Source organism: Venturia canescens, chromosome 2, assembly GCF_019457755.1.
Source record: "Venturia canescens isolate UGA chromosome 2, ASM1945775v1, whole genome shotgun sequence".
Lineage (NCBI taxonomy): Eukaryota > Metazoa > Arthropoda > Insecta > Hymenoptera > Ichneumonidae > Venturia > Venturia canescens.
In genome coordinates this window covers 20,803,036-20,815,649 of record NC_057422.1, presented here as the reverse complement: position 1 = coordinate 20,815,649, position 12,614 = coordinate 20,803,036, and the positions used below count along the sequence as shown (strand labels likewise).

The 12,614-nt window shown below is 39.5% G+C and overlaps 2 protein-coding genes across 11 annotated transcripts in view; one reads left to right on the top strand and one right to left on the bottom strand.

The window, feature by feature from the left end:
* shot (dystonin-like protein short stop) overlaps nucleotides 1-12,614 on the top strand; it is a 213,237-nt gene that overhangs the window by 44,244 nt on the left and 156,379 nt on the right. Inside the window, exon 1 of one of the 10 annotated variants that reach the window (XM_043411217.1) lies at nucleotides 2,652-3,154. The exons of 8 other annotated variants lie outside the window; for them this stretch is intronic. The gene's annotated coding sequence lies outside the window, so the exon portion shown is untranslated. Of the gene's footprint in view, nucleotides 1-2,651; nucleotides 3,155-12,614 lie in introns of those variants that run through there. One more of the 10 variants, XM_043411246.1, reaches the window with a different exon arrangement.
* LOC122406057 (uncharacterized) lies at nucleotides 5,974-8,986 on the bottom strand. The gene is made up of 5 exons (XM_043411260.1): nucleotides 8,545-8,986; nucleotides 7,902-8,421; nucleotides 6,752-7,048; nucleotides 6,524-6,656; nucleotides 5,974-6,452 (listed from the first exon to the last, which is right to left on the bottom strand). The coding sequence occupies exons 2-5, from the start codon at nucleotides 8,265-8,267 to the stop codon at nucleotides 6,430-6,432; spliced, it is 819 nt and encodes a 272-aa protein (XP_043267195.1). The 5' UTR covers nucleotides 8,268-8,421; nucleotides 8,545-8,986; the 3' UTR covers nucleotides 5,974-6,429.

Sequence of the window (12,614 nt, the reverse complement as noted above, 5' to 3'; positions counted from 1 at the left end):
ATAGTTGCCGTGTACAAGAGTCCGAATTCAACAATTAATTACAGGACTCCTATGCAGACGATCGACTTGAAATTTTGCACAGCAATTTTCTTTTTATTGATATATATACACAAAAAAATTCAATTAATTCTTATCATTTTGACGAATGTAGCCACCCTCCTTAAGCGAATCGTTTTACCCGCTAATTTTCTATATCTACACGGAGAGACTTTTGTACGAATATTTCGGATGAATTTGGTAGAAAAATTAGCTATGTTTTGTAGCAGCGCTGTTCGATCTATATCGCCATTCTATTACATTTCACCAAAGTGCATAGTAATTTTGATGCCGAAAGCAGTTCTCTTACATTCTTACATCAAACTATGTATCGCGATATCCGAATGTCACTCGTGTCTTTGGCGAAATGTCAAAAATTGGTGAATCGGATTGGACAAATTGCTTGAAATTTTACCATGTGCCACTGGTTAATTTTCATGCGTTTATACGGAGCAACGCCTCATATAATTGGTGGGCGCATGAATTTTGTTATGTTATTGAGCAATATTCAGTGCGGTAAAAAGGAAAATACGAAACTATGCAATTTTTCGTACAGCACAGAGAAACGCATGCTATATTATTTCCTGAATTTTCATCAAATCATTTCATTATTTACTATGTTTTTTATCAAAATTCGCTCGGTGTTCATTTTTGATAAAGTACAGCGCGTTATTTACTATGAACTGCGTGGTAATGCTTCCCCAAACTTTTGCAAGATTTGACACACTCTGTAGCGATTATTATTATTATTATTATTATTATATCGATGTGGTCCGACGTTACCATAAAAACATAGTAATTATTGGTATAAAAGTCTCTCCGTGTACGTGGCGCGTGCAGGCCATGAACACAGCCCGGGCTCGTCGCAGACTAAACACGGTCGGACATTAATGCATGCGCAGTGCACTTGATAACGAAACTCGTTGGCATTTGTAACGAGAGTTCGTCAGGTCGCTTACACATTCGGTGGGATGCGGTGCGAAAGCTCCTGCGCAATGAATTTTCTCTACGAAAGAGATTTTCGGTTAATTATGCGTTGCATTCGCATTGCTTCCACGGAGAAAACGAGGCCGAAAATTCTTGAGGAAAGTACTAAGAATATAGTATCTCGGGGACAGTGTATAACTGGATTGCTGCATTAATTCGAAGAGCAGTAATAAGAACTGTTCTATCCACCATAGTAAAAAGACCAATACTCATTCCTTTTATTCAAAAGAGTTGAGAGTATTTTTCTCTATAAGCATAGTAAAAAATGTTTTCAGTCACGACAAATGTTTATATTGTAAAGTATGCTCGGGCAATCCTGAAAAAAAAACTATGTCTATGGTAAAATGTCACACGTATTCGGTGTATATTCGTGTATTTATCATCATAGAATTTACTATACTGACAGTCAAAATTTGTGATTTACAATACATTTCCACTTATCGATAAGTGCTATAGTCTGCCATGATGAATAACACTCGAAAACAAAACGAAATATAGTTCTCGCACGTGCATCACTTTTTACTATCCACATAAAGCTGTTTAGAATTCAAGATAAGAAAAATTGGAAAATTCAAAAAATACTGTTTGTAATCGGTGGCTAAATAGTTTAAAAATTTTTGAAAAATAATATATTCCTCACTATACAAAACGAATCCGTTTTCTCCGTGTCATTGAAAAAGTTAGACGCAGGCTCATTTTGAAAATAACCGAAAGAATCTCAATCGAAATTTAGGGACGAGGTTGAAAATAGTCTGAATGCGGATTTGCGCCTGGCGAATTGGCAACCGTATGTACACCGGTGCGGGGAGTTGCCTTCGGAGAATAAGTTGAGAGTTGTGCTGTTCCGGAGCGCACGAGCTATGAGCACCTCGAAGTGGGGCCTTGCCACAGTCGCCACTCAGAGATAGCTCTTTTTCCCTTTCTCTCTTTCTCTCTCTCTCTCTCTCTCTCTCCCCCACGTGGCCACTTGGGTTCTCATTCGCGCTCGCAGCCCGGAGTATCTCGTCGATCGTCGGTCTCGTTCGCTCTTTCGGGACGCGGAGAGAGCCGGCTGGGTGGGCGGCAGTTGTCCAGGCCTGCCGCAGTCTGCGGCGAGGCGACGTGCTCTAAACCGCGGAGCAGCGACATCCGCGCGTTCCTCCTCGCCATATGCGCGTTTATTTCTTGCCCACCGTCGAGAGAGTCTATCAACTGACTCGCCGTCGATTAATCGACAAATTCAACTAAAAAACAAACAAATATACACCTTTGTACAAGTAACAAGATAAATAAGAAATTAACACATTCTACGCACTCTGAATACAGTTATCAGGAGCTTGGCGAACGCCGATTTATTATTATTCTTTTTTTTTTGTTTTTCTTTTTTCTTCTTTTCTTTCATTTTATTTTCTTTCATTTCACCGCGGTATTAATCCTCGTAAAAAGGAAAGAACGCGAGCTCGTGACAGTTTTTCGGTGAGCGACAGTGCGCGCCAGTGACTATTTCAACCGCGTTCATTTTTTCTCGTTTTTTTTTTTTTTTCTACACTTGACGAACCTTTCGGTCTGCCGAATGAACAAACGAAAGGAATAAAGAAGAATATAAGAGACATCGGCATCCGATCCGTTAGCTACAGTCCGCGTACTCCGCAGCTCCCTTCGTATACTTGTACGTGTATACATACTACGTATTGATATATATATGTTGATACGTGCACATGCATCACGCAGCGAGGAATTCCTTCGCAGGGACAGACGTACCAGCATAAAAACGGAAGAATATATTGGATGGAAATAATAGTGTGAGAGAAAGAGGTGGTAGAAGAAGCAGAAAAAAGAATATGTATTGTTTCGAGCATGGGAATAATTGCACCTCTTGGCCGATAATCCAGGCCTTTATCGGCCTTTTAATCATCGCTACATTTGCTCGTCGTTTCGACATTTCTCTTAATCCTGTCAACGGGAATATCTGTTCGCACTGAAAAATTGAAGCGCTCGTGACAACGACGATGCGTTGGGAGAACAAGAGTGGCGGAAGATCGTAAAAATATCCCAGTAACCAAATCATTTCGAGCAACAATCGCGAGTTGGATCAATGTTCAATGTTTTTATATTGGATCAATGGGAATTTCATGATTCGATGTTTTCCCTGGTGAGTTCGCGTTGATCAATAATCAATCGCCGATAATGTCGAATCTGCGAATCGTACTGGAGAATTTCATTTTTTTTTTTTTTTTTCCCAATAAAAGTTTGTTGAATTATTCGATACGACGCTGAAGTTTGCAGCGTTCGAGTCCAACGAAATGAACGAAAAAAAGATTTGTAAATTCACCAATTTTTGACTTCGCCGATCATTGGTGTTTAGGTTGAAAAACTACGAATTGCAAATTCGTTAGGAAACGAGATTCGAGATCTGCTGGAATTATTCGAGTTTGTTTTTTTTTTTACATTATTTCGTTGGACTCTATCGTTGCAAACTTCAGCGTCACTCGTACGATTCGATCGTCATCGCCATTAATATTTTTTTTTCCATATTAAAAATTTCCACTCGATTCGAACCTTCGAGCTTGTCCGTCGATTGATTCCTTTCTTTCTTTCTTTCTTTCACACGAACGACGCTTGTTGTTTTCGTTGACGAGTCCCGTTGAATGATAAAAGTCGTCACGTGTCCTGGCAATAGAGAAATAGAAGATCAACGATCGGTGGACCGTCGGAGGCGTGCTTTTTGTGACAGCTTCGGCTCGAGATATCGAGAGCGCATTTACTGTAAAGACCGTAACTCGACGAGGCGTGAGTCACTCGAGATTTCTCAGCAACAAGAGAGAAACACGAGCTAAAATACCGGGGGAATTTCGCTGCAACAAGAGGCAAAAGCCAAAGGCAAAAGCCGAGCGCAATATCGTTGCCGGTGAACGGCCAATGCTGCTCAGGCCCCTGTTCGCCATCCTCTTCCCTCTTTTGCGTTTTGTTTTGAAGATATTCCCCCCACCACCCTTCTTGTTGTCCCTCCCCTCGTCCCTCGGTCCCCGGTTCGGAGGACTGGTATTAAAACCTACCTGTATATTCCCTCGTGTATTATATGGGACCTTCCACGAGGTCCATACCTGAGAACCATACCTGGAGCTCATCCACGTCCGAGCTTACACTCTTCTTCATTTCGACATTTTATCCTTCCGCAGACATGCTCGCTTTACACCGGGGACTCAGGAAAAATTGAACGATTCTTTGTTCAAAGAGAGTTCTTTTCAATGTTTTGCCGCACTTTTGTGCGGTCGCTAAATAATTTAGAGCCACGCGCCTTCGAGCTCGCTTCTTCCGATGCGGATGATTCGAGCTGTCACCGAAATGACGATTGAACGTGTCCAGCCGAAACTATTGAATGACGGTCGATTGAAAATTCCGCCACATTGGTAAACATTTCGATGGTTCCTCGGCTCGTTCAACGGCAAACGGCAATCAGTGACGATCATTCGCACTCGGCATGACAATGAAAAACTTCGTGTCGGTTTGTACTGCTAGACGAAAACTTGACGATACTCCCAGCTCGCCTTCCTGACTCACCTGTACACTCGGTCGCTCCCCCCAGCCCCCTGCCCGCCATTTCTCGATCCTTCTCGTTCCTAACTTTTTAGATAACGGCCAGGTATAATCGCGAAGAGCCCCGTCCCACTCCTTCCCTCCTTTGCGCACAACTCACACAACTCCCATATTTATATGTGCGAGTGAGCGTGTGTGCATAAATTTGCCTCCAGCGTTCACCCATCGTTGACTACCTCTGTGACGCGATTCCTCACAGCGGGCTCGCAACGACTAGTATGTGTGTACGACGACGATCGTTTTATCGCTTACACTAATATGTCTACGTATGTGAATATGTTTTGAGCCTCGCATATGCCAATGTGTTATGTTTTTTTACGGTCGTTCACGCGCGCGAACTTACGTTTTGGTTACCACGGGACTCGCGAGTAATATTTGACTTGTTTGATTTATCGGCAATTTGCGGATGATCCATTGATCGAAGTCGCTTGCGTAAGTTCTCGTGTTACTTTATCGCTGCTTTTTTTCCCTTCTTTTCTTTAGTGAATTTTTTTTTATTCGCCAACTGCCTTAAGGAGGGTGGCTACCGACGATACAATGTTGCCATGCTAAACCATGTTAAATACATTAAAAATTTCAAAATGATAAGAATTTAATAATATTTGGTGAACATATTCTTTAGGGCCAAATTTGACAATACAAATTTTTTAAGATTTTTCTTCTGTACAGTTATCGAGTAATTGATCACTCAAGTTCACGTGTATAAGCATAGCGTTTCCATATATATAGGTATACATTCCGGGCATAAGAAATCTGCTTTAATCCGTAATTACTCGATAACTAAGCAGAAGAAAATTTTGAAAAAAATTGTGTCTTCGCACTTGATGTTGAAGAACATTATCACCAAATTTGATCAATTTCTTATCAATTTGACGAACATAGCCACCCTCCTTAAGGGACAAGTTGGACGGTTTTCACCGTCGTATTTTTCTTTGTTGAGATTGCATTTGATATTGCAGGGCGCATTCCTTTGGATTACTTTCGTTGAAGAGGGCGCACGGGCAGGATTGAAATATTTGTAGGCTTATTAAGCGATTCATTTTCTAGATCGGGAACCGAACTTTTCCGGATATTTATGGTGCCATCGGAATTCGTCACATCCCGAGGGGGATTTGTCTCCGAACGAGCAGTCCCGTCGCGGCCTTTTGTGAAGCGCGTACGAAACTCGCGCAAAGGCAATAAAGTCTTGGCTATTTATTTTTGATCGGAGCTCTATTTTCTCCGACACCGTTCTCCCCTATCGCGAAAACGCCTTTATACGCATTCGAGCGCCATCTCCACTGGGGAGCCTCGACAACGTTTTGGCGCCTCCACGAACTCACGGGACTGTACAAAATAACGTCGCTACACTGCAAAAACAAGCGTGTTGTTAGGTGTGTTGAAACAACGCACAACACATCTCGCAGGTGTGTTGTTTTAACTAATCGTGTTGCAACAACACACAATACATCTCGCAGGTGTGTTGTTTTAACGAATCGTGTTGAAGCAACACGTTACGCCGTAAAATTTCGAACAACACGGCAATTTCCGTTTTGTAATTTATATAATACTGATAATGTGTGTTGTTTCAACACGGATGATTTCAGCACGGTTTTGGGAAGTTACTCATACTTATATGTACAATACATTTTAGAAAGTAAAATAAAATGGCAAATATCTTGTCGTCAATGTCGACCTAAACGAAATTGCCGTTTTATGATATCCAATATATTTGTGTAAATATTTTTATCCATTTCTTCCGTAAATTCACAGACTCTTTGAGCAATAGACGTATATACGTGCGGTGTGTCACCGCGGAATTCATATTTCTTTCGAGCTCTTTTAACGCATCTACTCCATGTACATCAGGACGCCTGCGAAAAATAAAAATGTAACAAGAGATCCCCTAATATTTATGGAAATTAATATAGAAATTCAAACGTACTCTTTATGAATCGTAAAACAGTTGGAATATTTTGACCGATTTTCAATTTGTCTTCGCCAAATTTCATTACAGATCGTTCTGAATTAGCACGTCGATTCCGCACATTTGTACTTGACTGATGTCGTACAATCCCCTGCAATAATAAAAGAAAACTCAATAAAGAAAAATTTAGCACATGACGGCTTTGACAATTGTAGTAACTGGAAATGCAAAGAAATGAAAACTTACACATCCATGGTCTCCGCCGCTGAGCTCTGGATAAGCACTAACAATGGCTTTTGCGTAGTTGAAATAATCATTTTTACTCAGCATGCCATTAGTGCGATGCAAAAGATCAGTTGCCCAAAAATACGTTAATGACTTTTGAGCAAGTAACATTCCTCCGTTGTTCACTTTTTGAACCAACTCCGGGGTCAGTTCTGGCAATGATGTTGGCGTTCCAACGAAGCTTGAAATTATGCTTCTTTTTTCAGTGAAGTCATTTGTTTTCAGTTTTTTAAATTGTCTGTTGATTGATTGGTTTTCCTGAAATTCCAAAAAATAAGCACAACAGTTTTATTTCTCAAAGCATAAAGCAAATCTTATGACCGTTCGACCTAATAAAAATCTCAGGAGTTCAAAACTTTCTTTACAATAAAAGAAATTTCATGTAAGCTTTCATCTTTGAGTACACTGAGTTCATTGGTTACAATAGAATATTCATAATTTTCTTAATGATTTTTTCTTGTCAGCGGTAAAAGTCTGGATCAAATTCCTTTCTCTGCAAAAAAATTTGGATCAAATTTCTTTTCTCGCAACAATTTTGATGAACTTTCTTTCTAAGTAATGAAAGTTTTGATCAAATTTGTGTACCGCAACAGTATTCATAAGATTTTTTTTCTTGCAGCGGTGAAAGTTATGGTTGAATTTTTTGTACAGCAGTAAAGTTTTGAAAACATTCGCTTTATAGCAATCAAAATTTTGATAACGTATTGATATTTTATTAAAATTTTGATCACTTTAAAAAGAATGTTTTCAAAACTCTACTGCTATACAAAAAATTGAACCATAACTTTTACCGCTGCAAGAAAAAAAATTTTATAAATACTGCTGCGGTAAACAAATTTGACCAAAACTTTTCTTGTTTACAAAGAAAGTTCATCAAAACTGCTGTCAGAAAAAAATTTTGATGCAAATTTTCTTGCGGAGAAAGAAATTTAATCTGAACTTTGATCACTGGCTTAAGAAACACTTATTAAAACTCATTGACGCAAAGAGATTTATGAAAAATCTTATCGCTACCAATGAATTAAATGTGTTATAAATTCTTTATCCTATTGTAAATCGTTTAGATTCATTATTCTACATTTTATATAATAAAACATCGAGATAATCTTACCTTTTCTTTCTCCTCCACACATTCACTTATTTTTTCTTGGGTTTCAATGAGAGAGCCGTCTTGATCGATAGCGTAGATCGTTGAACACGATAGAAGACTTTCGCCTAACGGAACAATGCAGGTTATTTCCAATTCATCGATTATTTCTTCCTCTGCTTCGATGTCACATAAAATGTTTTGATTTTGAATCAGCTTCTGTAACACGATGGCTTGATTTTCGATTTTCTTTTTCAGAAGCAAGTCGTTTTCACAAGCTTCGCGGATTTTTTGGATGACACATTCGGAATCACTCATTTTTTCGTTCACTTTGCAAAATTTAATTTTTTTGCATCGCTCTTCGTTTTTGCAATAAATCGTTTTTTCCATTTTTATGCTCGCTGAGTGGCACAAATAATAAGTGAATTAAACGTATGCGTCTTTTCGCCGACCGAATCGAACCGAATAATCACGAAAACGAGAAGCAAGTTTTCATCACATGGCCGTATGGTCTTAACGCTATAGGAGCGCAGACTCGAGCCAACTACAAACAAAAAGAAAAAGAAGAAAGAGTCTGGCTGGACAAAGGACGAAGACGAGGTTAGCTCACACTTACAAACGTAAACAATGTTTGCGTTTCGTATAACGGACTTTTTGACAACATTACCTCATGAGCGAATTAGTGTAGTGGGTAGCGTGCGTCCGTTAAGTTAGAGCGTGTTAGGTAGGTAGGTCGATCGAATCCCCCCTCGATGTATACGAATTTTTCTCAGAAATAATTCGTTTCCAAATCTTCGAACTTTGATATCCGAGGTTCACGAACGAGACGCATCCAGTAATTCTCGGTAAAAAAAAAATATTTTGTTGTATTTTTCGCCATTCTTGCGAGTGAATTTACTCGCAAGCCAACAACGCATTTCAAGTGTGCGGATATGCACAACAGCAACACGCCATGATATGTGTCGAATCGGGCGACAAAGAGGAAAACGCCTAAAACGTGTTGTAACAACACGGAAAGCCGTTTTTTTACAACACGGGAAACCGTTTTTTAACAACACGGAAATGCGTTTTTATAAAACACGATTAATATGTGTTGTTTTCATGAACAACACGGCAAAAAGCGTGTCGAAAATGGCGACAACATAAACACGCTGGAAACGTGTTAAAACAACACGCTTGTTTTTGCAGTGTATGTCGCCTGCCTTGGAGCGACTCGTTTTCACAAAATCTAAGCGCCATGTGACATTTATTTCTTTCCCATCTCCGTTCATCTCTCCTCTTCTCTATTTCTCTTAGTTTCTTCTTAGTTTGAATAACTCCAGGGAGACTGCGCGTAGGATAATTGGAATACTCTTAGAAAAAAATTCCGTTCGTCCTCCCATTCGCAGACTTATTGTTTTCTGTATTTTATACTGATTTTGTAATCGATGAGAATCCGCGAGCTCCGTTAGTTTAAAGTTTTTCGATTTTCGATTTTTAAGAAACATTCATTTCTTCTTCCATTATTTCAATGCTGAAAGCATTGATTTTTTCAAAATCCACCAGTCGAACCAGTGTTCCATGACTTTCATAGAAATTACATTCTCGTTTTTCTAGAACGAAGCTCTCGACGTAAAAAAAATGTGGTCCCTCTCATATGACGCTGAAGTTTCCAACGTTGGAGTCCAACGAAATGATCGAAAAAAACTCTCCAATAATTCCAGTAATTCTCCTATTTTGTTCCCTGCCAAATTTGCGATTCGTAGTTTTTCAAGCTGCACCAACGATTCGGAAATAAAAAATTGGTGAATTACAAACGTTTTTTTCGTTCATTTCGTTGAACTCCAACGTTGGAAACTTCAGCGTCGTCCCTCTCATCGAGAATTGTTAGTACGAGTTTTACCAGTCGACGCGAGACCAAAAACTGTCCGATTTCGTACCATCGTAGCGTTTATATTGGAGGCCACAACTACTTGGAACTGTGACGAATTTATCGAGCCTGGTAACTCGTACGTAATTAACAGTGATGAAGGTTAAAACACTCGAGGAGTAAGAGCACAGTGTTATTAGTGTGGTTGAACGATGATTAACTTACACGCTTGTGCAGCTCTCTTTCTCTCGTTTAACAAAATTGTAGCGCGATAGCAGGCGTCTTTACGTTAGCGTGAGAAGTTTCATCTCGTGGAAAATGGATGGTGATCGATTAGTTATTACGACTTGAATCACTGATAGGCCAACATTTTTTACGGAGGGGGAGCATCGTAAAGATTTTTTCTTCATCCGTTGATTGATCTTTGCGGTTTAACAATATCTTCTTTTGTCGATATTCACTCGCATTGTTTGTGCTCCCCCCTCGCCCTCCTCTCAGAGTCAAATTCATTGAAGCATTCCCGCAAAGTTTCGGATTATAAAACTCTTGGGTGACATGTTTTTGCAGCGTCGATAAATCATGAAATCTCTTGTCACGATCGTATCATCGTAGTTATTAATTCCTGATCGATAATTATTGAAAAGCAGGCGATCCCAATCTCGGTACACTTATCGCATAAATTACATTGAGTTTAATATGAAATGTATGTCTTTGACTACTAAGTTAACTATAGTGCTTTATCTACGTTCGTTGCTCCAGGCACTTTTCTTTAGCATATACGCACATGCACGAGAACCTCGACAACCGTTGATTTGCAACGATTCTCCTTGTTTTCTCTTCTCCTCATCCGTTTTTTTAATATTATTTGTTCTCTTCGGTTCGATCTTTTGCTCTCGTGTAATCGACACCACGCCTCGTGTACGTTTTACATTTTGCACTCGGCCTAATGACAGCTTTCATAGGGTATATGTGTCAGATATTATTAATAGGACGCTTACTTGTGCATATGCCCGTGATGCCGATTTACATTAATGCGTGTGTGTACGTTATCATTGGAACGAACTCACAATCTCTCCTGTTCTAGGCACCGCGCACACGCTCGTACTCTGTTAGACATTTTTCAAAATGTTCGCTCGCGCGATTTATCGAACCAGAACCGTTCGACAACTCGTTCATTATCGATTTTTCGAATAAACATTTTAATCTTTGTCTTCGGGCTATTCCGTTCGGTTCGGTTTATAAAATCACAGGCTTTCGTTACTCCCGTTCAGGAACAGACATAGCGATCTCCAGAGCTTGCTCAAGTACTCGCGAGTGCATTCAAATTTTTCGCGTTCTTTAAGAATTCTACAACGGTTTTATAAAGCTTCGTATTGGTTGGTGAACTCCAAAGTACTCTCTTTTTTGGCAGCTTCGAATTCAACGAAACAATTTTTGGATAATTCGTACTCTGCTTTTGATATTTGAAAATCTGCTTTTTCTACGACGCTCATAAGTTTGCAACGTCGGAGTCCAACGAAATGGAGGAAAAAAATATTTTTAATTCACTCGTTTTTTATTTCACGAAGTATCGGTTCAGGTTGAAAAGCTTCGAGTTGTAAATTCGACAGGAAACGAAATTGGAGAATTACTGGAATTATTGGAGCAGGCTTTTTAAACATCATTTCGTTGGACCAACGTTGCGAACTTCAGCATCGTCTTTTTCTTTCAGTCGGAAATACTTTCTCCCTTATTTACCGTTCACGCTGTTATAATTCCGTGCATACGCCAAATAAGTCATTCATTCATTCATTCCTCGCACACATAAGCTTAAACGTTGATCGAGACAACAACTAGCCGTATATGTATACCTTTAATTAATTCGTAGCCGACACATTGGGGTGTGCAAGGAGCGTCGAGATAATGATGGAATGTTTGACCCGCGTATTCTATGGGCTCTCTGTATTTATGCATTTATTCGGTCATTTATGAGATACATGTATAGACTGCGAGGAGATTGTCCGGATGCTGAATGTCGTACTTCGAAGAGAGGAAGAGAGATTAACTCAAAGATAGGGAGAGAGAGAGAGAGAGAGATGAGTGCACTGTACTTTGTGTTTATGAAATGCAGTTACCAGAGAATTTACAGTTAGGTGGCTGCAGGCCAACTGATACGTCACTCATTGCGGAACGGTAAAGTCTCGACCGTCAATTTTTTACCCTGTTAAATTGTAGGACAACATTTTTTATTCCTTTGACAAGTGTACGTAAAACGTTTTTTTTTCTCACTCTTTCAATGTGGCAATTCAGATCCCATAAATACGATTGGGTGGTTATTTTTGTTGGATCTTTTTGAGCGAGTCTCCCATTTTGATTATGGGAAGATTGTATTTGAGCCAATGATAAAAATGCCAGGCAGCGTTGAAAAAAGAACAAAAAAAAATGCGATCTTTATTGGATTGGAAAAGTTGGACATTACCTTTTCGAATTCTTGCACGTATTCCCAGTTACTTACTCGTATGACCGCTGAATTTTTACGGGGAAGCGGCTAACTCATTGACATTCTGTCTTCGTAGTTATACAAAATGATGTTCCGTTTTGTGCGAATAAATTTTTCTTTTTTCTCTTGCTTTTTCAATGGAATTTCGCTTCATCTCTATATATTTTTACGTTTGTCCTTGAAAATAGCTTTTTTGCGAGCTCTCGTAGGATCACATATGGTTCAAAAGGAAGTGACTAATATACTCGTTGTCGAGATTAGAGCCAGAGGCAGTCTGGCTCGCGTTCTCAACTCTCGTTCTTTCGTTCATTCGGTCCAAAATGTGGTCTGCAAAATATTGTGTGAATCGTTTTTTCTTTCAATCCATGTTAGGATGTGCAATGAAATTTTTTGGTACCAAAAGTTGAGT

What these genes read in the sequence shown, in the direction of transcription:
- LOC122406057 (XM_043411260.1), bottom strand. Translation starts at nt 8,267, where the DNA reads ATGGAAAAAACGATTTATTGCAAAAACGAAGAGCGATGCAAAAAAATT. An exon ending in GTGTGGAGGAGAAAGAAAAG is followed by an intron (nt 7,049 to 7,901) that starts GTAAGATTATCT and finishes TTGGAATTTCAG; the next exon opens with GAAAACCAATCAATCAACAG. An exon ending in TGTTTTACGATTCATAAAGA is followed by an intron (nt 6,453 to 6,523) that starts GTACGTTTGAAT and finishes TATTTTTCGCAG; the next exon opens with GCGTCCTGATGTACATGGAG.